This window comes from Equus przewalskii, chromosome 8 (assembly GCF_037783145.1).
Source record: "Equus przewalskii isolate Varuska chromosome 8, EquPr2, whole genome shotgun sequence".
In the NCBI taxonomy this organism is placed as follows: Eukaryota; Metazoa; Chordata; class Mammalia; order Perissodactyla; family Equidae; genus Equus; species Equus przewalskii.
The window spans coordinates 75,170,901-75,198,138 of record NC_091838.1 but is presented as its reverse complement, the minus strand read 5'-3'; the positions used below and the strand labels follow the sequence as shown (position 1 = coordinate 75,198,138).

At 48.2% G+C, this 27,238-nt stretch overlaps 1 protein-coding gene across 1 annotated transcript in view; it reads right to left on the bottom strand.

Moving 5' to 3' along the window:
• The window catches only part of TG (thyroglobulin), a 243,372-nt gene that overhangs the window by 129,979 nt on the left and 86,155 nt on the right, over positions 1 to 27,238 (bottom strand). Inside the window, exons 29-34 of the mRNA XM_070632069.1 lie at positions 25,216 to 25,353; positions 24,225 to 24,401; positions 22,873 to 22,984; positions 20,696 to 20,775; positions 19,853 to 19,996; positions 12,177 to 12,239 (exon numbers count right to left, since the gene is read on the bottom strand). Of these exons, the coding sequence (XP_070488170.1) occupies positions 12,177 to 12,239; positions 19,853 to 19,996; positions 20,696 to 20,775; positions 22,873 to 22,984; positions 24,225 to 24,401; positions 25,216 to 25,353 (714 nt within the window). The remainder of the gene's footprint in view (positions 1 to 12,176; positions 12,240 to 19,852; positions 19,997 to 20,695; positions 20,776 to 22,872; positions 22,985 to 24,224; positions 24,402 to 25,215; positions 25,354 to 27,238) is intronic.

The window sequence follows — 27,238 nt, the reverse complement described above, 5'->3', positions numbered from 1 at the left end:
TGGACACAAGATGAGGACTGCATGGAGCAATGCTGCCCACGGCTTGGTGCGTGTGAAGTGCTCCATAACATTTGTTAAGGGTTTGACCCCTGTGCGTCCACCTCCAGTGGCCAAGCTCCTACTTTTGTGCCATGTTGCTGAATGCACAAGGACATAGATGCTGTCACTTGTGAAATAGGGCATTTCAACCAAAACATGAACATTCATAGCACTGATATGAGGATGCCACCCCCTCACCTTCCTGGTCAAGACTGTCCCATGTGGGGCATAGCTCTGTCATGTGGCCCAAGAGGACTAGAAAAGATTCAAAGGATTCAGGAACTCAGGAGGAAGGACACAGAAGACAGAAACTCTTCAGACGAGGGTAGAGGTCAGCAAGATTTTTCAGTTAGAAGCTAGAGAGTAAATATTTTAGGCTTCCGTGGACACATTCGTTCTCTGTCGCATATCCTCCTATATTTTTTTTACAATCCTTTAAAAGTGACTGAGGGCCATCCTCAGCTCATGGGTCACACAAAAACAGACTGCAGGCTCTGGTTTGCCGACCCCTGGTCCAGTAGGCAGAGGCTGAAAAGGGTCGTGGTTTCAGTCATTACGACCACGGTGGAGGGGGGTTCTACAGGCTAGGAAGCAAAACTCCAACAGGCAACGTGACAGAAAGATTTTTGTGCTTTTTCCAGGAATGAGGAGTAGTCTGGGAAATGCCATCTGGAGGGTAAAATATTGTAATTTTATGATATGTTGATAGTTGCCCTTCTTAACTTGGCATGTTAAAGTCCTTTCACAAAATGACGATGATTAGTTTGTTTTGTTTTAAAAAATTGTTCTTACTTGGTAGAATGAAAACTTGGCAATCATGAGCTGTCGTCCAATCCAAGAGGAGAATGTAAGCCCAGCCTGTCTTCTCTAGACGCGGCCTTGCTCGCTCCGGATGCAGCCTCCCGCTGCTCCCATCTCCCTGAAACAATCTCGCTGCTGTCACAGCTAACCAACCCCTGGACCCGTCTCATCCTTTCCCAATACTGTGTCCTGGAAACAAGGGTCCTTACCACGATCATAATGTCCCCTGTCCCTGTTTTGGGTCACAACCTTCTGGCCACAGAACCTTCTAGTCCTTCTCATTATCCTCAACTGGGGATGCCTGGTCATTCTCTCACATTCTTCAAATTCTTTGCCAGCCAGCTCATAATTTTCATCCCCACCCCAAGTCCTGCTAAAATCTTTATCCTCTAGAGGGAAAGTAGATGGCCCATTCGACACTCTGGTCTCAGTCTCCTGACCTTACTAATCCCGGAGAACTTTATTTCCACTGGCTCCAGCCAAGTCCCTCCACCACCACATCCCAAACCCCATCACAGCACTGAACTCCGTCACCACTCAAATCTTCATTTTTCTAAGCTTTGCTTGCTGTTACACCCCACAATCCTCTTTGTTCCCAACATTTCCACACGTTATCCCGCTAAAACCAGCTCTTTTAATTTCACTGTGATTTCTACTCTCGTACCCCCTCCATGTTATCCATCTTCACTGGCTTATCATAAACCAAGGCCTCCCATTGGCCGGTCATTTCAACTTCCCTTTTACGAATGCCCTCAACTCCCTTCCCGCCCAGTCAGATTAATCCATTGGACCTGCTTTCTGTGCGGCTTGTTGTGGCCTGCTGAGCAGGGCTAAAGAAACATCCACAGACCAACAAATCGGTGCCTTTCTAGCTTTCGGATCTTCAGCCTCAACTGAACTCTCCACACAGGCTGACAGCTTAGGCATCTCTCTCTTCATTCTCTACAACCACTGCTCCCAAAGCTTGATGCTCTTTCCAGGCCTAGGCATGGTCACGACCCTCATACTCTCAGCAAGTGGCCGACCTCTTGCCTCCTAGAGAAAAGATGGACCATTACCAGCATCTGCTTCGACTCCCTGTCCCCCTCTCCACTCTCTATGAGCCATCCCATCTTTGGCTGTTAGAAGTCAATTCCCTCATCTCTCCTCTAGAGCTTGTTCTTTCTCACCTCCTCAGGGGCATCCATCTATCAGTTATCCCCCAATCCAGCCCCACTCCCATCCTTCCTTCGTCTTCAGTGTATCCCTGGACACTGGCACTCTACTTTTTGTGTAAAAACATACTCAAATTTCTCCATTATGAAAAGAACACCTTACTCCAACCCAAGGTTTCTTAACTTGGGGTCTTGCTTTCAGGGTTCCAGTTCCCCAAAAATATAAGCAAAATTTGGTACAGATAGAGAGGCATACTGTTTTCAATACATTATCATAGGTGGTTCCTAACCTGAAAATGGATGGTTACCAACTAAAGTTCCACAGCTCTTTTTCCAGCAGTCAACCTCATTCTCTCTTTTTCTTCTCACCAAAGATTCTTAGGAAAAGTTTGTAGTTCCCACTTTCTTAAATCACTACTATTTCATTTCTTCCCTCATCACTCCGGTAAGTTTGCGTAGGACTTTTCATGACAAACCCAACGAAAGTTTTCAGTCCCCATCTTCGTTGAAATTACTGACCACTTCTCCCTCCCCTGGTTTCCACGACACCGTGTATTGCTGGTGCTCCACCTATCTTTCTAGCTGCTCCTTCTGGCTTCTGCGCTTCTCTTAAATACTGCTATTCCGCAGGGGTCTGTCCTTGACCCTTACTATTTACAGCGGAACGCTCTCCACAGGTGATCTCAGAGTCCCCATGACCTCAAATACCACCAACACGCTAAGGATTATCAAAGACAACTCCAGGTCAGACCTTCTGCCCAAGCTTATGCTGGGAGAGTCGGTGCTTACTAGACACCTGTAAGCACATGTCCCTGAGGCATCTAAACTCAGCACGTAGGAAGCCGAACACTTCATCTTCCTTCCTTCCTTACCCACACTCCTCAGGTGCTGCCCTTCTTACACTCTCTGTCTTGGGAATCGGCACCACTACTCACGGCACTGCCCAACCCAAATCATTAAACCTTGTCTCTGAGTGATGTTCAAGTGGACTGAATGTCCATCTAGAAAGGACATTGTAGAAGGAAAGTCAGAATAAATATCCTTTCAAGTCAAAATTTCAGATTCTACTGTTGTAAGTGAACACGCTCCCTGGGGTAAACACATCCTATCTGAATTTCTAGGAAAAAATACATCTCCAAGGTTCCTTGCAATCTGTCTGCTGCCTCCCTTGCCTGCCGCCCCAGCCTCGTCTCTCATCAGTTGACTTCCGACCACCCCAAACTCACGTCTAGTGTCTAGCAAATCACCCATGTTGTGTGACTTTGCTCACTTTCCCCTTTGTTTGACAGGTGCTTACAAAGGGAAGTCAGTTTATTCACAAGGTGAACTCATTTCATCCTCTAAAACCCAACTTGGATGTGGCTTCCTATGGAAACCTTGCTACGGCTCCTTCCTCCACCGCCCCAAGAGTTTTCCTTCTGCTCTAAGTGCCTTATAAATACGTCTCCTGTTCCACTATTGCATTGAAATTTATTTATATTTTTTATCACTCTGTTAAATTATGAGCTCCTTGAGATCAAAGACTCTGCCTCCTTTTTCTTTGATTCTCCAAGACCTATCGTAACAGCATATAAAAAATATTAACAATAGAAGTAGTAATATAGTTTTACTAGCATTGATTAAGTGTTCTATGTGCTAAACAGGAATAATAATATAAATATTTTGCATGAACTGCCAATCCATAAATGTGTATTAAAGGAATTAATGAGGTTCCTTAATTTTACGCCAATCCATTTATTTAATGGATGTATGAATGAATGATTTAAGAATGAATTTATGAATGAATTTAATGAATTCCTTAATTAGTAAAGGAGAAATGGCATACTATTCTTTTTCTCATCTCTATAAAGATTAACACTGTAATTTTCCATATACCACAAGACCTCAATAAACAATTATTAAATAAATCAGTTAACTAATCACATAGGAAGCAAAGCATGGACGACTGATTTCATAATATATCACTTTTATGTCCTGCATTCCGGCCCATGAAAGACTTTCATTTACACTGCAATATTTAATAACTACATCAACCTGTGCATTAATTGTATTACTATTTTGCAAAGGACTGAACTGAAGCTCACAGGTGGTGTGTAACGAGGCCCAAGCCACAGCTCATGATTGGCAAACCCAGAACTTGACCCCGACTGCCCCCGCCCAATCCCTGCTCCACACAAGCTGCCTCCTTCTCCCTCAGACCCATCTTCAGACTCGCAGAGTGCTTCCCTTGAGTGGCATGTATATTGGAGGCGGAAGTTTCCAAAGGCATCTGGGTCCAGCATCTGTGGAGATTATGAGCTCGTGAGCTGGTGAGTAATCATCTTTCAAGCTGTTAACTTCAAAGACACTTCAAGAGAAATTTCTAACTAAGGAAAAACCATACACACGAAACCAGACTCGGAGCTATATCCCTCCGTGTCCTCATGATTACTTAGTCCGTAGATCACTTAGTGCTTAATTACTAAATCCGTCACAAGCAAAATTCCTAGTGGAAATTCAAAGGCTCACACTGAGTCTGATTTCTCTCTAAGAAGTTGGACTCATAGCAAGTGAACCCCCACCAAAACTCCTGCCACATACATAGGCTGCCTGGGAGATAGCGTGATAACTGGGTCTCCTGGAAACATTTGAACCCCTCTTTCTCGGGTCACTGTATGTGATCCTGGGCAGCTGGATGACACTGCAGAAATCCAGAGGCACGAATGCACATGGAGACCCAACACGAGCTGAGCAAAGCCATCACAGCAATGAGGAGGCCTTCCTTGGGATGTAGAACAAGACCATCGGGCAGAGACCATGCCGATCTCTCAGGGGACTGGGGTAAGCTGCCCAAGGTCGCACCGCCGGTTTGAACCCAGGCCTTCAGCCTCCCCAGACTGCACCCTCCCCTCTGCCTGTCCGGTCACTGTGAGGTGGGAGCAGCTGCGGCTGCCACCACTTATCCATCACTCACTGTATGCGCTGGGTACCCTGCTAAGCACCTTCCCTACGTGGCTTCATCCAAATCTCACAGCAACTGGGGGACAGGTGCTACTCTGAGCTCTGCCTTAAGGAAACTGAGGCTCAGAGCAGCAAAGTGACTTGCCCTTGGTTACACAGAGTAGGAACAGACCTGGAATTGACACCCAGACTCGCCCAGTGCCAAAATCTCTCTGCTTCGTCGCTTCTGCTTCTACCAACACCTGCCCAGCGCCTTCTGCTGGACTGTGGGTAAGTTATCACGAAAACAGAAGAAAAACAAAATACACCTTAAAGCATAACTGAGCCAATCATCAGAATTACAAAAATAGAAAACTTAAAGGGAAACTTAGGGACCGTTTAAGCCACCACCCTACCACCCTTCCCCCCAAAGTGAGAGACTCTCCAATGTGCTTGGATACTCCAGTGGCGGGGAGCTCATCCTCTCCAACTTACTCCATCACACGAGACATTCAAAGCCTTCTCCTTCCATGCTCTGACCCCATCGCCTTCTCACCTCCAACAAGGGGTGTGTGTGTGTGTGTATGTGTGTGCGCACGTGCACACACGTAAGCTCTGTGTGTATTTGGAAAAGAGATTTAAGTTTATACAAACATTAGAGAGTTCTGGAGTGAGCGCCTGCTCACCTGGGCCTTTCTTTCAGTCTAGGACAAAAGGATAAGAATTAGCCTCGTGTGGGTTAATGCACCTCCAGACTAGCGGCTACAGTGGGAAGGTGACAGTGCACCTGGGTTGGTGCAGGACAGTCTGCACAGTTGTTAACAGCACCCATTGCCCCAGATGAGATTACTAAAGCCTATCTCCTCGGACAGCATGCTGGGATGTCCCTCCAGACCCCCCTTCAGGAACGAAGGGCTCTGCCCCGGCTATGGTGAGTGCTGCTGGCTGGGAGGGCAGCTCACGCCAGTGAGTGACCAATGCGAAGCCATCACAATTTTGAAGGTCACCCCAGCATCCCTAAAAGACCAGCTGAGCCTCCACTAAGATTGCACTGAAGCCCAGCTTCTCCCTCTGCCAGGACTGGTGCCCTAGCTTTTCCCTCACCCTCTTGATAACACTCCCTAAAAATGACTCGACACCAGAGCTTGATTCTCGGGGAACCCAACCAGCAACAGTCAGCATATTCAGTGGGGAGACTCTGGGTCTGGATTCAGATCGGATTTGAATCCCAGCTCTCCATCTACTAGTTATGCAACCTTGGGCCTCTCTGACCCTCAGTTTCCAAATCTGTAAAAAGGACATAATCGTGCACACCCCATAGGGCAGTTGTGGGGAAGAAAACATGGAAGCTCTTAGCACAGTGATTGACATATTCAGTTACTCAATACGTAAGAATTTAAAATCTGTCATTGTATAGCTCTGCCATTAACTGGCTGTGACTAGGAAGAGTCACTTCTCTCTCTTTGCCTCAGTTTCCCCCCCTGTAAAAAGATGGGTTTAGCCTTGGGAATTGTTGCTGACCTTTCCTGAGCACCCACTCTTTATCAGGCTCTGTGCTGAGTGATGTTCTTTATTTACTCTTCAATACAAGCCTACTTGATTGATATTTCTTATTTTCACCATCAGCCTCATTTCACAGAGGCAAACTGAGGCACCAAGAGGCTGAGAAATCCGGCCCAGAGCAGTCAGTGGTAAGTGATGGAATAGGATTGGGAGCTGAGCAGACTGACTTCAAAGCCCGTTGCCGCACCAGGATGTCCCATTGCTTCCCTCGATGGGATGACGTGCATGCCCTCTGGCAGCGCTGACATTTTTGAGGATCCCACGGCTCTGTCTCCAGCTTAATGGAAAACATTTGCAGAAAAGATCAACCGAATTCCATGAACCCACTGGCCCGGCCAAAGTGAAAGACGGAGGCAAAGCTGACAAAGTTAATTGACTACAAATGCGAGGCCCAAAAGACAGTTGGTGCAGCCACTTCCCTCTCCATCTCTCCCGAAGTCAGGCTTTGTCGCTGTCACTGAGCTCCGGATGAGGTTAGGAGAGGCGCTGGAGAGCCGAGCAGGGCAGACCCTCGCCAGGCATCCTTCTCAGCACCACCCGTACCCTCTCAGCGGCAGCCTCCCTCACAGCTCTCTCTGCTGGCGGCAATCTGAGCTGCTCCCGCTGCTCCACGGGGCTCTGGGTCAAGGGCTGGAGCATTTTCTAAAGGGCACTTGGAGGTTCCCCAGGTGAAATGAATTTATAAGACAGACAGAAATTTCTAAAGACTCATTGTCTGTGTTTTCCTCTGGCTTAATCCAAATACTCAATTTGCTTCAGGGGCACTTCTAAGAGAAGTGCTTCTGAAGTAGTGATGAAAAGCACAATGTCACATATCTGGAAATGAGCCCTTGGATAACGCAATGTTTGAGCACACAGGAGAGGGGGAACCGTGGTCATCCTAAAGGCAGGGGCCAACACCTGGGAAGACAACTCATGCTCACCTGGAGCATCCTCTCTGGACTGGTCATTGTGGGGCTTTTAAGAAGCAATGGGCATTTTCTCTTATGAAGAAATGACATCTTTACGTAAGTTTTGCTTGTTTAAAAAGATGTGCACTTTTCCTCAAAGAGAGTAAAAGGGTACTCTATACACAGATGACACAATTGTTCTCATTTTCGCCAAATCTAGCTTGTCTATCCACCAGGGCATCCTCCTCACAGCCCGAAAGGAGAGCTTTGGAATCATTGTGCAGCTCACTGAGCCCCTGTGTAACACTCTTCAGGCATCTGTGGTACCCAGGGCATCTTATTTTTTGGCCTGCATCCCATCCAGCCTCCCCCATGCCCCTTGCTGGCCCTTCTATTCTGAGCTCTACGTGCGATCTCGTGCATGCCCCTGGGCTTCTTCTGTTCATGCACCTCCCTCTGCCCATGACGCCCTCCTTTCCCCTCTCAGCCATCTGAGAAACGCACATCATCCTTTACATCCCTGGCTTGGCCACGATGCCCCTATGGTCTGCGGGGAATGTGGGGGAACCTTCCACGCTTCCACTGCAGCCTGGAAACAACTTCACTGTGGTCAGTGGCTCATCTCCTTACATTTTTCTTCCTGTACGTCTCTCCTGACTAGAAGGTGGGGTCCTATCCTTGTAATCAAGACCTCTAACCCCCAGCACAGTGCCTTTTCTAGAATATAAATGAAAATTCAGAATCCATCAATCAAAAAGTGGCTGGCACACACATATTCACTGAATTCAACTAAACTGAAGTGAAAGATGATCTGTGTTGTCCTAACATGTTTCTCTATGCCTGCCTGCCCTAACGTGTGCTGTCACTTTCCTGCTCACTCACCCACCCCAAGAGATCTTGCCCAGGTCTAATTCCAAACCCAGTATGAAGCTCGTACCAGTTCCGTGCTCAGGTTACAGCTTTTCTCTACTGCTCATCTTGCGCCTCATCCCACTGATTGCCATATGCCGGCCATACCGAACCAAACAGTCTCCAATGTCTGAATGCCCCAGGCTGTTTCATGCCTCAGGGCCTTTGCACATGCAAACTGCTCTTCTGGAAAGACTTTCTGAAACTTGCCCATTTGGCAAACTCCTGCTGTGTTTAAATCAGCTAATGTGTTAGAAGCCTTCTCTGGAGCAATAAAAACGAAGTGCTTAGAGCAGTGTCTAGCCGACAGCATGTACCCAAGACAGGCCCTGAGACCTCAGACGTCACCTTCATCTTCACACCATCCCCACTGACCAATTAGAGCGTCAGAATCCCCTTTTCGCAGTAGATTCTGAATGGGCTACCTCTACACACACACTCACAAGAAACAAGCCCAGGAGATTAGGTCCCCAGACGAGGATAGAACTCGAAAGTCCATCCCTGTCACCCTTTTTAGAGGCTCAAATCAAATATTCTTCTCTAACTCTGTGGGGCCCAGATATACGTGGGCTCCAATCTCAGGTTGGTCATTCAACCTCTCGGAGCCTCAGTTTCCTTGTTTGAAAAACAGATCTTGCTACCACCTAGCTTTCTTATTAGCACTAAATGATTTATAAACTGTTGATATTTAATAAACATTTCCTTTTCTCCCTGAATAGAAAGTACACAATGACAAGCATTTAAATATGCACGGTGCATACACACATGTGCGTGCACGTGCACACACACACACACAATCCACGTCAAAATCATGTTGACATATCAACTCCCTGAAGGCAGAATTATGCCCTCTCTCTGATTCACGTCAAAGGCACATGCCCAAACTCTTCATTCCAACGTGGGAGCTCTAAGCACAGATGGAACGTCGGCTCCAAGATCTGTCCTGTTTCGAAATCACACTTGTCAAAGGCACATTTAAAAATACTGTGACATCTCATTCCGCCTTGGACACATCTACCACACGCACAGATTTTGTGTGTGTGTGAAGGGAGGTGTGCAATACTCCGTCTTTTTTTTTTTCTTTTGAAAGTTAACTCAAGTCTCAGTAACACAAATGTTTAGCAAAAAACAGGGTGGAAGCATTGTAAAAATCCCTCGAAGATACTAATGCTTTGACTTACTCATATCTAACCGTATGCATTTGACATTTAAACATCAAAGCACTGTGTATCTATCAATTTCATAAATAAGTTTTTTCATGCTAATACTTAAGGATGGCGAGGATGTGATGGAAAAAACCACTTTAATTCAGTGCTGGTAAGTATGAAACTAAGAACAACCGTTTGAGCCTAATTTGGCAAAAGAAATCCAGGGTCTTAAGATATAAAATTCTCAAACCCAAAAATTCCACTTTGGAGAATGTGCCCCCAGGAAGTAACCTGGATGCTGGCAAGAGCTTTGCGTACCCAAGTATTCATTGTGGTCTTTTCGCGATGGAGAGTCATAAACAATCAGATGTCCACAAATAGAGGAATGAGTTAGTGAAGCGCAGTGTGTCTACCTGATGGAATGACATGACAACTGTCGCCGATAACACTGTGCTATCTTTACCTTTTATTTGTCAGCAGATTGGGAGCGTTGTGAAAGTAGAAATGTAGACAGATGAATGAATGAACGAATGTACCACACGTGCACGAATGCATAATTTAGAGAGATATATAACAATTTGGAAATATACACATGATGCAGCATTAGATAAAAACACAACATAGAACGCTGTAGAAAGATTACAACTACTTCAGACCATACAGAAAAGCCTAAGGAGATTGGAAGGAAATAGTCTTACGTATTAACTGACATGGAGTAACTTCTAAATGACTACGTAACGTTTCCTGTTAAATTTCTGCACTTGTTTGAATATTCTATAACTAATAAAAAATAAAATAGGACCCGTTTCATGAGGTTTGTGTGAAGAGCAAACGCTTAGCACAACGCTGAGGACAAAATGAAGTCTTCATTAAATGTTGAAAAGTTTCAAAAAATACTGTATTGTTGCTTTTAATGAAATGTGGCACGTTTGCCTTCTCTCCTGTCACAAAAAGAAGTAAAAGAATAAAAATGCCTAAACCCATGAAGAAAACAGGAATGAGCCAACAGCCAACAAGGGATGTCAACAAATCTTTAAATGAAGAAAAGGAGAAAGAGGTGGGCTAACAGACAGAGCAGCATGAAATAATCAATACTCCAGGTACATACAGAGCGAGGTGGGAACATGACCTATTTGCTCCATGGGTCCCCTGAGAAGCCCAAGATGCACTGGGTACTGTGGAAGGCAGGGGTGAACATGGGGCTGCAACCAGGAGGACCCCCACCCAAGGTGGTTGGCAACAATAATAGGAGATTGCTGTCACCCTCTTGGGCTCCCCAGTGAACCATATCTACATGGTCATAACAATTCATACTTACTCTTCTTTTAACTCCTCATCTTGATATTATTAGATTTTGAGGATGAAAGAGGAAAATTGGAAAGAGGGTGATAAAGGAGAGCCCCAAGTGCTCATCTCTCAAGGCAGGAACTTAGTTACTTCCAAAATTGACAAATCAAGGAATAGCAGGATTCGTGTATTATTTAGAAACATAGAGGCCAACATGAGTAAAAAAATAGCTCAAGGAGTTGAACGTGGTGGCCTCTGGAAGTAGGAATGGAGGCGGGTAGAGATGAGACAAGGAACCAGTTAGTATTTTTTACACTATGAATCTTTTGGGATTATTTCAATCGTTTGTACCTTTTCTTGATAAAACGCAAATCAAAGTCTGGCTCAGACGTGTATTAGCTGTTTGGCCTTGGGCTTAAGTGTTAACTTCTCTCTAGCCCCACCTCCACCCCCATGACAGGGCAGTGACCATTCCCACCTCACAGCATGGCAGGAAGGTAGCACCAGATCAGATGTGCAGAAAGCTTAGATCTACAGTCTTAGACATAGTCTTAAAGTGCTTGGAGACTGAAATTCTTCATAGAACGCACAGAAAAAAAAATGCATATACATGCACACATATGTATGATCTTCAAAGTTAGCCCTTTAAACGGAGTGGAGGAAACTGACAACACAGGCTGAGGACATTGACACTTTTAGCCACAGCCTTGACTGGACTGGAAATCATTCCTTCCTACACAAGCTATATTCCGTCTCTTCAACCAGGGCCATAATGACAGATGTCTAGAGCCCCCCAGACATCACGTCACAGGACAGGAATTAACATCGCTTGGGCCTCTCATTTCCTGACTATGGGAAGGCAGAAAAGGGATGTGCGTCCATCGAGACCCACGCTCTCCTGACTGCTCCCCCGCCCCCGTCCGGCACTTCCTGCTGCCTCCATGTGGGGAGGGCGGGGCAAGTGCGATATGCAGGAGAGGAGGGCAGCCTCAGCCTCCTGGGCTCAGGGCCAGCGCCCAGGCTTAGATGTCACCATGCCACCCAGTGTGCTGACGACTGTGAGCCCCAGCTCTTCTGCACGTGGAAGAGCTAACTTCTTTCACGTTTTTTGGCCACAAATACCACTATTCTTGACATTGCCCCCAGGATTGGGCAGGGCTAGTCATTTCTTGATAGGGCGTAACAAGCCTTGGAGTGAAAATTAGGAGAACTGGGCTTATGTCCCACTCTGCCTCCAATTAGCTGCCTTATTTGGCCAAGTCACTGTATTGCTGTGAGTTGCTTTCCTCATCTGTGAAATGGGCGGGTATTTGCTCTCTCTACGCATGTGTGTAATCGATAGGAGCGTGGATGAATGCATGTGAGAGGGGCACGTGAGCTATAAACTGCCGGACAAAAGTAAGAAGAAAGAAGAGAAGGATGAGCTGGCAGTGCAATCAGAGAGACTGAAGAGACAATGAGCTTACCTTTCTCCTCGAGGGGAGGCAGAACCACCGCAGGGCAGAAACTGGGAGCATTGTTTTCACTAACTGAAAAGAAGAAAAAGGCAGCCTTTTAGCTTTTCCTTATGCTCAGTGTCACTGAGCTCTGAAAGCACTAATAGAGGCATAAGCTCATGATGGTAAAGTTGTCCTTGGGGGGCAGACACAGTGCGTTGGGCTCCAGCACTCCCACGTCAGCCAGGACGGGCTAGGTTATGCGGAAGTGACAATGCCACTTCTCAGGGGCTTGAAACAACACAGGCTCGCCCCTCCCTTGCACCACATGTCCAGTGCCGGTGGGCTGGGGGCTCTGCTCTCTGTCTTCCCCCCTCAAGGTTGAGGTGGAGGACGGCTCCATCGCACCCCCCGCCTCACAGCGGGGGAAAGAGAATGCAGCGGACTTGCCTCCTGCTCTCATAGCTTCTGCTCACAACTGGCACAACACTTGTCATTTTTGCAGGTCATTTTCTGAAACGAGGGGTGAGGCCGGGGCTGAGGAAGCACAGTCCCACCGGCCTACCATGTTCTAGAGAGCAGAGAGCCGGAGACGTGGGGAACAAGAGAAACGCCCACTACCGTCACTGACTGGGCTGACTCGGGCGCTGTCCTCTCTGTTCACAATGGGGACAACAGAACCCAACCTGAGAATCCCTGTGAGCATCACAGGAGATCATGCGGTGCCTGGAATGGGGCAGGAGCTCAGGAAATGGCAGCTCTTAATGGCAGGGTGGACAGCGCCTGGACTTGGAGTGCAGACAGACCTGGACGTAGCCTCCAGACACCTCTTAGGAGAGGGCAGAGGGACGAGGCATCTGACTGCCTCTAGACCCAGTTTCCGCATTGGTAGAATAAGGATGACGTAAGAATTCGATGAGAAACCGTGCATACTCAGTAAGTGAGCCGTAAGGCTAATGATCTTCTCCCTCAACTCCTTCCCCTTCCCTTACTGACTGAATCTGAATCTTCCAAGCCTCAGCATTCCTTTCTCCCAACAGCCCAAACTAGGAGCACACACAGGATCTCCTCCCTCTCTGAGCTCAGTGTCAGGATCAAGGGTGAAGGGTCAAGGGCAGGGGTTCTAGGGTCAGCGGCCCAGGGCAAGATTGGCTTGGCCGCTTTCCCCTGTGTGACCTTGAGCAAGTTACTTACCCTGCCTGTCCCCTGTTTCCTTGTCTGCAAAATGGGGGTAATGACCATCCCTATCTCAGGGTTGTGAGGTTTAGAGGAGTTGGTACATGTAAAGCTTTGAGCATACAGCAAGCACTCAAGAAATGCTGGCCATTATTCACTCAATATTGCCCTTTTACAGTGACACGCCCTTGTCATTGTCTCTTGTCCTTGTCTGCCTCCAGGCAAAGCCTCAGGTCAGAGTCATGCTCTGTTCTGGTCCCAAAAGTCCGAGCTTGGGTTCCCTCACGTCCCACCCCATCCTCTGCCTCCCTCTCCTCTGTTAGGTACACCAGGACCCAGCCTCTCTGAGTTCTAGACCCTCCAGCTGTGTTGTGTCTTTCCCGCCTGGCTCCATCTGCCCAGAAGCACCTGCTCCCCATCATCATTCCATGGCCCTGGTCCCCAGACTTCAGCAGAAGCTAGAATCCCCTGGAAGTCTTGGTAACACACAGCGTGCTAGGCCCCGGCCCCAGTGCATCTGTCTCAGCAGGTCTGGGGTGGGGCCTGAGTTCCGGCATTTCTAACAGATGACACTAATGCTGCTGGTCCAGAGACACACTTCGAGGATCATTGAGCCACTGCTTCTGTCATCCAACATGGTATGAGCTCATGCAGAACGCAGAATTACAAATAAGCCCCCGCCACACTCCACTACACCCAGTGGGCCAGCTTGGCCCTGAGCACTCTGCTTGTGTATTTATATGTCTGTCTTTCCTGGAAGAGAGTGGTTCTCAGAGCAAAGATCTTGAGAGTTAGTACAACCTTGAGAGAACAATTTGACTATCTATATCAAGGGCATTCGAATGTCCACACCCTCGGACCCAACAATTCTGCTTCTGGAAATTTATCTTGAAATTCAAAGCAAGCTCGGTCTGCGAAGGAAACATTTATACAACACATTAGTGTTTCATTAGAAACACTGGAAACCCATAAATGTCTAACACTAGGAGGACGGTTAGGGGAGCCACCATGCATCCTCGGGAGAATTATCGTGCAGCACATCTCAGCAGAGCATTTATCGCATCCTTGCGCTGCTGTGGTTTATTTACTCTTTCTCACCCGCTATCAGTGTTCCTTAAGAAGCTGCTATTAGCCTTTTGGGTGGGACCTTCTTCACCGTACAGGAATAGCTGAGCCCTGAGAGTTCTCAGCTTCACTGGGCCCCAGGGCACTGAAAATATCAACACCCTGGGTCCCTGGGAGGATGGAGACTCCCTCCCACTGACAGTCTTACCGTGTAACCCTGATCGGAGCTGCTCAGCTAATTCACACTTGTTAAACAAATGAATACAAACCTTTCTTCTTCCCAACGCTGCTTCCAGCAACACCAGGCCAGCAGCTTGAAACTGGCCCTGGTGGGAGTATTGGCACACACCATGGCAAGTGGCAACCGCTACCAATCAGGGCTTCCCCCGCCCTCGCCGGTTGAAAAATATTTGCCAGCACGGTAGTGAATGGGGATGACAATAGGTCCTGCCTCATCAGGTTGTTTGGGGACCAAATAAGATGTTGCCTGCAAGATGCTAGCCTAGTGCCTGGAGCCGACTCTGCTTAGCAGAAGGCTCAGCTGTTTATAAGCTGTGAGGGATGATGAAGAAAGCATTGCACAGTAAGCTCTGCCTCCATGGGGTCGTTTCTATGTGGGTTGCAGAGAGGCGTAATTAGAAGAGCTTGTCATTTCCTTTCCAGGTTATGTTCCTCTGTCTAGAATTGCTACAGGGACCAAGTGCATTTGTTTAGCTGAAGAACAGAGGAAGTGTGAGGCTTCAATTGGTTTTTTTTAGAAGCCACCTTTGATTTTGTAAACAAATCAAAGACCCTGCCCCCACTCGCAGGCCACACACAGCTGGGGAGAGAATGGGCAGCCCAGTTCTCTTCAAAGAGCAGAGGGTGCCCAGGCTGCAGACACCCGCCCCTTCCAGGAAACCTGGCCTCTGGGCTGCTGCTTGACCACAAAGCAGCCTGCACTCCCACTCTGGACGCTAAGAACGCCTCCTCTCCAGTTCCCACGGCTGGGCGGGGGCTGCAAACAGCCTCATTTGCATGCACAAGTGCTCAGGTTGAGCCTCTCAGTTCTGTGCTCAAACACAGGGAACTTTCTGTTTCCTGTGGACAGCAAAGGCAGAAAACGCATTGCCACAAGCTCCCCGGGGTCCCTTCTTGGCATTCCCTGCTCTGGGTTTGCGCCTCTCTCCTGGATTCTAGCAGACTCAGCTGCGGCTGAGAGGACGGGACCCTGGCCTACCCACCTGGATAACCCGATGCCTGGCCCCACCCAGTGGCCGCTGCTCCCTTCACCCCACGCTCCCTCATCTGTGTCAGATTTTCCCTGGAGTCACTTTTGCAGAATCCCTTACGCAACAGAATTCCTCATTCTTTCCTGCTCCAGAAGCCCCCTGTGCATCCCACCTCCGCAACCCAAGCCACAGCTCTGAGTAGTTCTCTGACTGTAGAGGGAATACACGGATTGGAAGCGAGGGTAAAGTTTATTATGGAAATTTTCGGCAAGAATTCCTTTGTAAAAATGTCTGTCTCCTGTGCCGGTGCTGATGAGAGAGGAAGACTAGGATCCTGTCAACCCTTTAAGAGTCAGGATCTGAAGGTCCCCCCCTCTGTGCAGCCTTCCTAAGCCCTGTGGAGGCCGTTTCTATGATTAGGTGTGTGATTGCACAATGCAAAAATAAGGATGGGGAGGAAGGAATGACCACGTAGCTTGCATGCTGGGATTTTCCAGCATTGCACTGGTGTGGTTTTGTCTACTACAGAAAATGATAAGATCACACTAATGTTCAGAATCCAGCAGGTGAGTATGTTTTGGCTCAAAATATACCAGAGATCAAAAGATGATTTTGTACTAGTCAACATGCCCCAGCTGCGAGAATGGTCTAACTTATCAAGCCCATCTCCTGGAGTAAGATTCCTTTTCTCTGCCTGGGTCTCAGGAGGAGAGCATCCATGAGTCTTAGGAATTCCCCCATCATCCTCTTCTGACATAGTCCACTTGAGGGAGAACGACTGGTGCGAACCTGGTTCTGCTCTTACGGAGGGCCATGTGTCACGCCAGGTCATCGACGCCCTCTGACAGCCGGCCCTCTTCCTTCTATTCTTCTAAAATGGGAAATATGGAGCCTCTCACACCAGAATGGCCATAAGCCATGTGCATCCCGAGGCGTTTTCCACCTGGGGCCATTAGAGACTGATGCCACTTTAGCCTCTTTCATTTTTCTCCCCACATCCCCAAACATTGAGGGCAGGCAGCACACAGTGTGAGGGACCCCTGCTTGGGCAGCTCCAGGCCAGTGGGCCAGGGAGGCTGCATGAGGGGGTCCCTGAGGCATGAAGGAGAGCCTGCAGGAGTCTTTGAGCAACGGATTCCCACCACTCTGAAGTGGCAGTGGCTTCCCCTTCCCGTGTTCCCACAGCACGTTACGTATTACACTCTTCTCGTACTCAGTATATTTTGCCATCGCAATCAGATATGCCCATGTCTTCCTCACCAGGATGTGAGCATTTAAGAAAAATTACTCTATCTTATTAACTCACATTTCCAGTGCCCAGCACAGTGTATAACTAGTATAGACACTCAACAAGATTTCAAAGCTTCTAGCCTTATGACATGAGCAATCCAGCACCAGAAGGATTGATTTCTTTACAGTCTGTAACTCCTCGTTCAGTTGTGAGCGCCTGGAGGCCAGGAATCCTGTCTTAGTCATCCTCAGCTATGTAACACTGTGATTTAGAGAGTCAGAAAGAACTAGTTCCAAATGCTAACTCTGTCGTTTATCTGCTCTGTGAGCTTAGGGAAGGGACTTAACCGCCCCGAATGTCTGTTTCTTCATCTAACAGTGGTTGTGAGGATTAGACGAGAAGCTTGTAAAGTCCTTGACATCCAGCCAGGCGCAGGGCAAGAGCCCAACGAGTAGAGGCTGGATTTGCAAAGCCAGAGGCCCCCGGGCATGGTTCATGCTCAGTCAGTGTCTGTTGAATGCAAGCACCTCTGTGAATTTTTAATTCCCTGCCCTGTAGTTCCTGGTCAGAACTCCTGAGTCCCCAGCCAGACCCCACAAAATATATGTTGGAAAAAGTTAGTGGGTCTGTGCAGGCAGGTGAAAAGAAACAGAACAGATGGAATGAGTTGGGACAATGAGCACCTTGGGTCCTTTTCCTTGCCAACTCCTGCCAAGAAGTCATAACACACTGGTCTGATTCCCACAATATTTCTGAACAATGAATTATTTCTTAAGCTTCTTTTTACCCAACTCTTCCCTGAGCAATATGAAGATGGAAAATGCCATTTTTCAGCCTTTCGGGGGGTTAGAGCTGAGAGGAGGTGTGGAGGACAAAGCAGGGAGCCATGGAGGGGAAAGAGTTCAGTTCCAAAGCCCCTTAAATCCCCAGAGTGGACACTGGGTCTCCTGCGGGGCCACAGTCCTAGGCAGACACTCACTGGTCCTCTGTCCCTATGAGTTAGTTAAAGTCTGCCCTTTATGGAACATTCTTCCCTAAATATAAACCTACGGAGGCTACTTCACCATATAACCTGATGTTTTTCTTAAAATAATTCAAGATGTTAAAATGAAATTAAAAGCCAATAGAGGGAATTCAGATCGAATCACAGGATGCTCAAGGTGGACGTCAGCAGGGAAGATTCCATTCAGCCTGGAAATAATTAACTCAGAAAAATCAGCCCCAAGCCAAGGACCATCTCGAGATTAGCAGGCTCAGGATGAAGGGCCAAGGACCAGATTCCACCAAGGAGCCCCATCCCAGGCCTCTCAGGGGTCTGGCTCTGGAACAAGAGGCTGACCTCCAACTGGTCTGATTTGTTAGCTTATTTGTCACTTTTATTTTTCCAATTTACTGGTCAACTGCTTGTGACTCAGTTGAGTGGGGGAATACTAGTCAGAGAAGATGTCTGGACATGTTCAAACCCAGTCCCTTATGGGATATTGAAGACCTGCCAGGAGGCAACATGGTAAAGAAGAGTGAAGTTTGGGGTCATCAGATCTGGGCTGGCAACCCGACTCTGCGTCTAACTAGATGTGAGGTTTGAGTCAAGCAACTTCAACTTTCTAAGCCACACACTCCTCATCTTAAAAGAGAGGAAACAATGTCCACTCCACAAGGGCGCTATGAGTATTAAATCATAGATCCATGTAGAAGCCCCAGCACACGGAGGGATAAAACCCATGTGTAGGCAGACAGTGAGCACGTGAACAATGTCAGTTCTCCTCTCCTTTCCCACTTTGGGCAAAGTGTTGTGTTGGGTGATGGGAAGAATGTGGAGATCAAAATCATAGATCTCTAAGATTCCTCCAGATCAGGCATTCCATGACTCTCATTTCTACAGCAAGTGCCGAGCCAGGACCAGCATCCGTCCTCTGTTGACTTGAAACTAAGGAGGAAGCCACTAGCGAGAGAGGCTGGAGATACTGAACCTCAGCTCAGCCTCTCCATTGGACACCTATTAAGATGGGGTTTTTAATCCTTCTGTTTCTGGGACATCTTTGTGAGTTTGCTTCCGGGACACAGGATGAGGCTGTCCAGTCTCCAAGTAGTTGCCTTCTATTCTCCAAGAGTAGCCACACCCATAAGCACCCAGAAGGTAAGAGCTGACAGGGCCACAAGGAGTCTCACGCATCATTCTACTGATGGAGAAACTGAGCAAGTGGTAGGACTTTCCTAAAGACAAGACTGTAGTAGATGGCAGAGTTGAGAAGACGCTAATAAATCTCCATTTCAGTCCAGGAGCTTCTCCAGCACACCATGCAGAACATTCATTCATTTACCAATTTCAAATTGAGCTCCCAAAAATGTACTAGTATATAATCAGCACACGTGCGTGAGGTACCCACATTGGGCCAACACTGCCTTGGCCCTGAAATCCTAACTCCATGTACACTGTCAGATACACACCCGTGTCCCCATTTCTCTCTCTGAGACTGCAATGAGCTGCACTGTCCTGATTAATGGACAAGGTGAGAAAACCAAGGGACCCCGGCAGAGAGCACATCTGTTGGTCTCCCCTGTCTGGCAACAGCACCTTAACTACACTTTGAGGAGCTTCCTCTCCCCCGCTGCGCAGAGTCTTACTGGGACTGTCGCTCTGCTGCCCCACCCTCCCGCTGGCAGAGGGTGGACTCATAGCCCAAGCTGGTCCAAACTCTCTCCCTTGAACTTAAAGCTTGACTATAGCCACCAAAACCCTTTGCAGCAGACTGATGATGACAGAGGCACAATGAAGATGCCCATTCATTCCTACTAAATACATCCATGTTGTGGACACCTAGTTGGTCATCTTTTCTTTGAGTCTATGGGCAGACTTCTAATGAATTTCTTTTCTGCTTGAGTTGAATAGAATCAGTTTCTATTACTTGCACCCAACAAATCCTGACTAATCTACTCCCCAGCCCAAGGACACCATCCTAATAAATGGATGGGAAATAGTCAAGGAAACATGCCCACACAGCTATTCGGGGCAGGTTACCTACCAGGTTTCCGGTACCATCCAAATGGATAAGTGCGGACCTCGGTGTCGGGAGAGCCACAGTCCAAAATGCGCCAGGTTCCTCCATTTTCCTCACTGCAGGTCTGAATTCCCAAGCTGTTCAGAGTTAGGCATGTCACCTCTCCTCCTGGAGCAAAAAATAATCAGGACCGAAAAAATGAGCCTGATGGAAGATTCCAATTGAATGAGGGACATTCTGCAGACTCATTCTTCAGCAGACATTTGGGGTGCTCTCTACTCAATTCCAGGTTTGATCTTAGCCACTGATGAAAAGCCTGGTCCCTTAATGAGCGTCTGGTCTGAGAGGACAAGGATGGAGGCAGCTAACACTCACTGAGCAGCTATCATGTGTCCAGGGCCGTGCCAGGGCTCTGTCTGCCTCATATCACTTGGTCCTCACACAACACCAAGAGGAAGGTAGCATTTGGATGCCTGTTTACAGATGAGGAAACCGAGGCTCAGGCAGATTAAGGGACTGATCGAGGATCACACCAATAGTGAGTGGCTGAATCCAGTTTTAAATACAGATCATTTGGACAGATCCAAAGTTCACCCCACCAAGTTGCCTGACCCGAGTCTTGAAAGAGGACAAGATAGTTAACTGCAGCACAGAAAGAGGGCTATTCCGGTCAGGCAGAAGTGCTGTGTACAGTTGACTGGGCATTGGACCAGGAGCCGTGTCCCAGCTATTCCATTTATCAGCCACCTCCCCTCTCCCAGCCCTCGATTGGAGATGCTGATGATCCGACAAGATCCTAGATGCAAACGTGTTTTCTAGACTATAAAATGCTGCGTGCAGGCTTCAAGGAGCTGTGATCATCATTACCTTTCAACTGGGAAACATTCAGAAAGCCGAAGCCAGTGCAGCACGGGTCTACATCACACAGCCGCTCACATTCAAAGAACCTGCAGAAGAAGAGGATGAGCAGGCCTGGAGGTTGTCGTTGGTGGCCCAGGACCTGCTGGGTGGGCTGAATTGCAGCCGCTCTTACTTCCGGGGGCCTGCTTTCTTAACGACTAGCTAAAGTGAGGGTGCATTGGCCAATACACATGAAGAGATTCCTAGCTTTGAGGTTCTTTCCCAAAACAAAATTCTACTCTTTTCTCAGGAATGTTGTCCTGCCGTCCTTCATTCATTCGCTCACTCACTCCTCAAGCATCTAGCCTGTGCTATTCTGTGCCAGGCTCAAGCCAGGTGAACCCAGGGTCCTGAATGCACTTCTACAACCCTTTCAGACAGGGAGAAAGCCCCAGCTTTGGGCTGTGGGAAAAGGAAGAGATAGTAGGGAAGGTGTGTCCAGAAATGGACACATTGGGCTTCCAATGGGATTCCACGGGCTCATGGTCAAAGTGACCCAACCGGGCACCTGTTTGGGTGGCAAAGAGCTGCACCTGTTCTCCCCCAAGCTCCCCTTTCTCCAATCTGCAGCATAGGCTAAATATCCTCTGAACACACCTCTGTCTGCTGGGTCGGCGCATCCATGCTGTCTCCCAGGACCTACTTTCCTCAACGAGTCAGTGTGGTTACTGGACCCCACCCTCAGCTTCTAGGACCAGTCCTGGCAGGGGGAATTTAGTGGCTTCAAACCAATGCTCCTCGGCTCAGTTCTGAGCTCCTCCAGCCCTGACAAGTCCTGATCACTCATTCCTGACTCCTAAGAGCTCCCTCAAGCCCTCAGTTCCTTTTCAGGGTGGGGACTCTGCCTCAATCTTTCTGTTCTGCTTCCATCTTAGGAGGCCCTGAACTCAAGTCCCATCTCAGTGGATAAGGCCTCCATCTCCTGGGCAGCTTCTTCGATGCTGGCTGCATCTCTGCCCTGATGCCTGAGGACCGCCTGCCCCGTGGTTCCCTCTCCCGGAGCCCTGCCCACTGCCCACCTACCACCACTTCATTTTGCTCTCTTGAAGCCCACTGCCAAGCCCCAGCCTGGATGACATGCTTTCCCATCAGACCACTCTTCTCAGAGTCCCCAACCCCTGTCCCAGTTCCAACCTGCCTTCTCTTCCCTGCTCCCATCAGCACAGGCGGTGTCCCACCAGACCTCCAGACAGATCATCTTTCCAACTCTATTGTCAAAAGTAGATCTTAAACTCCAGCGACATAATACAACTTCATCAATCAACGACACTTCATAGATCAACAGCTCAAAGATCAACATTCTCGAATTCTAAGGTACAAAAGAATTTCCAGGGGGAGCTCACTTAAAATTCAGATTCTTGGGCCCAGCCCCAGGAAGTGTTGACTCAGCAGGTCCAAAGAAGGACCCAGGAATGTGGTTTGTAAAAAGCTCTCTTGGGGCTGGCCCCATGGTGTAGTGGTTAAGCCCAGTGCATTCTGCTTCTGTGGCCCGGGTTCACAGGTTCGGATCCCAGGTGTAGACCTACACCATTCATCAGCCATGCTATGGCAGCAACCCACATATAAAGTAGAGGAAGACTGGCACAGATGTTAGTTCATGGCTAATCTTCCTCAGCAAAAAAAAAAAGGGGGGGGCCTCCTGGTGATTCTGATGGGTGAGATCCACAGATTAGGCTGAGAGAAATATCACCTTTAGTGAAAACAACAAAATAACAGCTACCTAAATAAAAAAATTTAAAAATACATACTAAAAATAATAAATAAAAAGTCTTTCAGGCCTACAGCCCTGTTAAAAGTCCTCCTTGCTCTCTGGATTCTGAATGCAGCACGCTGGGACTGATCAAGTTTATTACTGCACTTGACAATCTTCGTTAACTGATAAGACACGGCTCAATGTTCTTTTCTGCATCAGCCGCCTTGAGGGGCAGGGCTAAGTTTGTGTTTAACATCAGTAATTTACGTTAGCCACAGTTTTAGATATGGTCCCCTCCATATGACATTTCACCCTCTGCTTTGGGTTTTATAGTTTGTTATGCCTCTGCCTTTAACTGGTATTATGTGACCTTCTTTATGGAAGTAGAAGGGTGTTAACAATAAATATTAGCAGTGGAGGGTGATAAATCTTGGCGACGGAAGTAGCTTACCCATCGGACATGGATTTGTCAGACATGGGCACTTTGCTTCTGATGGAAGTCCCCGTCAGCTTCTGGAATGGCAGGCGAGTGTAGAAGTTCTTCACCTTATCTTTCAGGACAACTACACAGAGGCAGAAAGAAACCATATTATTGAGGGAGAGAGTCAGCGTATCGAGGAAAATAGGAGGATAACAGTGTACAAACCAGACTGAAAGTTTCCAGTTAAAGATGGTGTGTTACACTCGTGTATCCACTCTGCTCCCTCCCAGACCTCACTGAAATCATAGTAAAGGGATCCTCGCAAGGGCACACGCCACAAGGGCAAAGAGAATAGGAGGGGGGATATGGTAACACAGGGGTGGATGCTGGCAAGCACACAGAGGAGCACGAAATTGACTTAAGAGACCTAAGAAAGCTGAATCCTCAACTTTTCTGTGGGAGGAACCAAGAAGCAGCCCCATAACCTTCTACGATCCCAAAGAGCTAAGTTTCGGCAGCACTGGGAGGAAGCTGGGCTGAAACAGGACGGGCTGGAAATCTCTTGAAGAAGCAGTTAGGTCTCCGAATGCCCTCCTCTGCTTTCCACGACTGACAGCTGTCCTCTCCCCACCATGGAAGAAGATCGAGCAGGACAAAGGAGAGAGGGTCTTTCGGGTGCACTAGGTAGTTAAGGGTGGGAGCACCACATTGAAAGTCGAAGACTCTTTCAAGTCAATCTACACAGTGAATATTGATACTCTTTCATCTTCAAACCGTATTTGGTACCCAAACCACCAGCAACCAGACTCATGCCCCCAGGCCGTGATTTTGAGAGGAATGACCTAAAAATACTAACATGAGGGATTTCCCAAAGGGTAGCCCAACTAGACTATCCTCCAGGAAAACCCAAAGTCAACAAGCTCCCACCACACAGAGCGTCATGATCAGCATCTGGACGCCTCCCTTACATTTGAGTGGAAAACCAAGGCTCACCAGATATCTAAGAAAGGCCTCCAGCAAAGAAGACAGAACAATAAATGAAGGATGATAACATCTTGGAAGAAATGGAGACTGTGCAGGGTGAAAAAACTCCCCCCAGAATAGTGTCGTTAACGTCATCAGAAAGAAAAATCAACTTCTCTCTTGTTACAGCCACTGTGGTTGGGATTTTCTGTAATGTATGGCCCACTGAAATTCTAACTGCTACGTGTATTAACAGTGGCTTTCTCTGAGCAGTGGGATTCCAGGGTAGGCTTGTTCTCTATAGTCAGCTTGAAATACTTTATTGTAAAAAGAAGAAGAAATTAACCTGATATTTCTGAAACCACAGAGCCAGAAGCCCATTGGAAATGCAGTTGGTGCAGATGCCACCAAGCACTCACCTTTCTTCCGGAACAGGGCCCCTGGTCTGTGGGGCAGGGTCAGTCTGCAGCCCTTGGGAGTGGACTCCAGGACATCGTCACACACCTGGGCCTCGGGGTAGAGGATGCAGGTGAAGTGCAGGGGTGCGCTGTCTGTTATCTCTGCCAGCCGACAGAAGGAGGGCTCCTGGACACAGCCTGCAGGCAAGAGAGCAGTGGCTTTTAGTCCCTGGGAGGCCTGCAGGGCGGAGTCACATCTGCAGGACCTTCTGGGAAGAAATGCCCTGTAGGGATTTTTCCCAGGCGGGGCAGAGGCCCAGGTCAGTCAAGGCTATGAAGTCTGGAATGCCCAAGAAAAACAGCGGGGTTCTGCTAGCTGGGGAGAGCGTCACGCATGCACCAGGGAGTCTGTGTGGCTCTCAATAAAGGCAAAATCTAAGAGGGTGAGGGGTGAGCTGTAAACCCAGCAGGACAGGAGGAGAGAGGGTAAAACTCCATTGGATCTACCCAGGACCATCTCAGAAGCAGTCAGGATCTTTGGACCACAGGCCATAGGACTGCGAAAATTTTGTGAACTTCAGGAATGATCTCCCCTGCTCCCACCCCCACGTCAGACATTGCTAGTGGTGTGTATGAGCTCCCTGATGGGGACGGATCACGATTGATTCATTTCTTTGTTTTCTCATCCCCAAGGTCAAACACAAGGCCCAGAACATACTGCAGTCTCAATAACTGCCTGTTAGGTAAAGGATGGATGGATGGATGGATGGATGGATAGATGAATGGATGGATGAGTGGACGATAGGTTCTGGAAGTAGAGTTGAGACTAACTACACTATAAGCTTCTTGAAGATACGGGAGATGCCCTGTCTGTCTTCTGTCTCATCCATGGTACTAACTCTGAAGTGATCCCTGAGTTATGTCATCGAGTTTATCCTTATCTGTTCTCAAAGAATCTCAAGATTCCTCACCGCAGGGTGGGGAAACAAGGATGAGGTCTAAGGATACTTACGAGAAAGGCACCACAGGTTTGCCTGCTGAGGTGAAAAGAGGTGCTTGAAAAGCCAGTGCTGCTGGCTGGGCAGGGACTGACTTCCATTGACAACAACCTGGCTGAGGTCCACTGGGGAGAAAAGCTCTGTCATCACATCTGAAAAAGAAGGAAGGAGTCCACTTCCTTTGCTTTATCTCCATGGTGACTCTATCTGTCTGTCTGTCTGTCTCTCTCCCCCTCCCCACACACACACATACTTTCAGGCTATGTGAGGCCAGAGAAGTTCTGGAGTCAATAGGACTTGTAGGGTTCTAAAAAATTTTTTGTTTTCTCATCCCCAAGGTCAAACACAAGGCCTAGAACATAGCACACCCTCAATAACTGCCTGTTGGTAAAGGATGGAGGGATGGAGGGAGGGAGGGATGAGAGGAAGGATGGACCCAGAAAGTCCTAAAAATTATGAAGTTGCAAAATCTTAGTCTCTTGGTTTGGAAGACATCTTGGAAGCCATCTGGTTCAATTCTTCTCCCATGGCAGGACTTTTCCCCATCATATTCCTGGCCGATGTCCCTGCAGCCCCATGACACGTCTGTGCCGACCACAGCAGCCCACCCCATCATTAAGAAGCTGTGGAGTCAAACCTGTCTCTCTGTAAATTTGAACCCCTGAGGCTCCTTCTGTCTTCTGAAGCCACGTGGAAGTCCTATCTCCCTCCCAAACATCAGCCTTCATCTGTGAAAACAGCTTTCTGCTCCACTCAGCCCCATATTTGAAAGTTCCAGCCTAACGATTCCCCAGACTTTCCTTGCATCTTCATACACCATGATTCCTGGCTTAAGGCTCTTCCTGGGTGCCTGACTGCCCAACGATGGAAGTCCAAGCTTTCTTCTTGGTCCAGGCTCTACCTGCACTTTGAGGCTTGTCTCAGTTGCCTCAAGTCACACTCCAGAAGCATGCAGATACTGGTAGCTCCAGCTCATCACTGCACAGCTTCTGCCCCAGGACTATTGCCTGTGCTTACCCTCCATTTACACCCTTCCTCCCCATCTGCCTGGTCCTCCTGTGCTTCAAGGACTAGTGCTGTTCCCTCCTGTTATGCTGTTTAGTGGCTCTATAAAGAGATTCTCCAGTGCCGAGACCCACATCCCATGCCCGGGGTGGGGGCATTTCTGCACCTCATGAGGGCTCTGACTTCCCAAAGGGACTTACACTGTGGTGTGAAGCAGTTCATGGAAATGAGCCAGGGCGTGTTTACAGTGTCCCTTAGCTCGGGGCTCTGGCACAGGGGCATTACAGCCCATGTACACCCGACTTTGCCTTGGTCCGGAGCACCCTCCTAGCAGCCCACCTTACACGTTCCACCAAGCAGGCTCACAAAGACTGAGCCTCTTCACCAGCAACAACCACCAACAGGGAGAGAAGCTTTACAGCGTACAGCAAGGCCAGAAGGTTAGTGCTGGCCCAGACCCTGGAGACCACGATGCTGCCCCCTCCGCCGTGAGCCACAGCCCTTTGGGTCATTGTATCTCAGTTTGCATGCCTGCCTTCCAGCTGAATGGCAGTTGGCACAAGGAAGGAGAGCACAGAACACCTCTTAAGACAGCAGAAGAAGGAAGAAAAACAATACAGCAGGCCCACAGGCACACTTAAAGTTCCTTGAATCGTACTTTGCCCTCGGAGCCTTTGCACAGGCTGTTCCCCTTACCTGGAACACCTTCTCCCAGATGTCCCCTGGAAATGTCTGGAAGATCCTTCCAGGCTCCTCTGAGAGGCCTTTCCTGACTCCTGCAGGCCACCTATTCCCACTGCACTTGACACCTGCTCCCATTACAGCCCTGACACATTGTCCTGCAGTGACTGGCATGTGGGAATTCTCACAAGTCTGTGAATGTCCCAGGGCACAGCATACGGGCTCAAAACATGTGTGGTAGATGTCAGAATGGATACTGTGGTCACCCAGCTTACAGCTGGTGTACAGGTCACATGAGGAAGAATTCATTTTCTTCCTGTTCTGTCCAAATTTTGCACTCCCTTTGAAGGC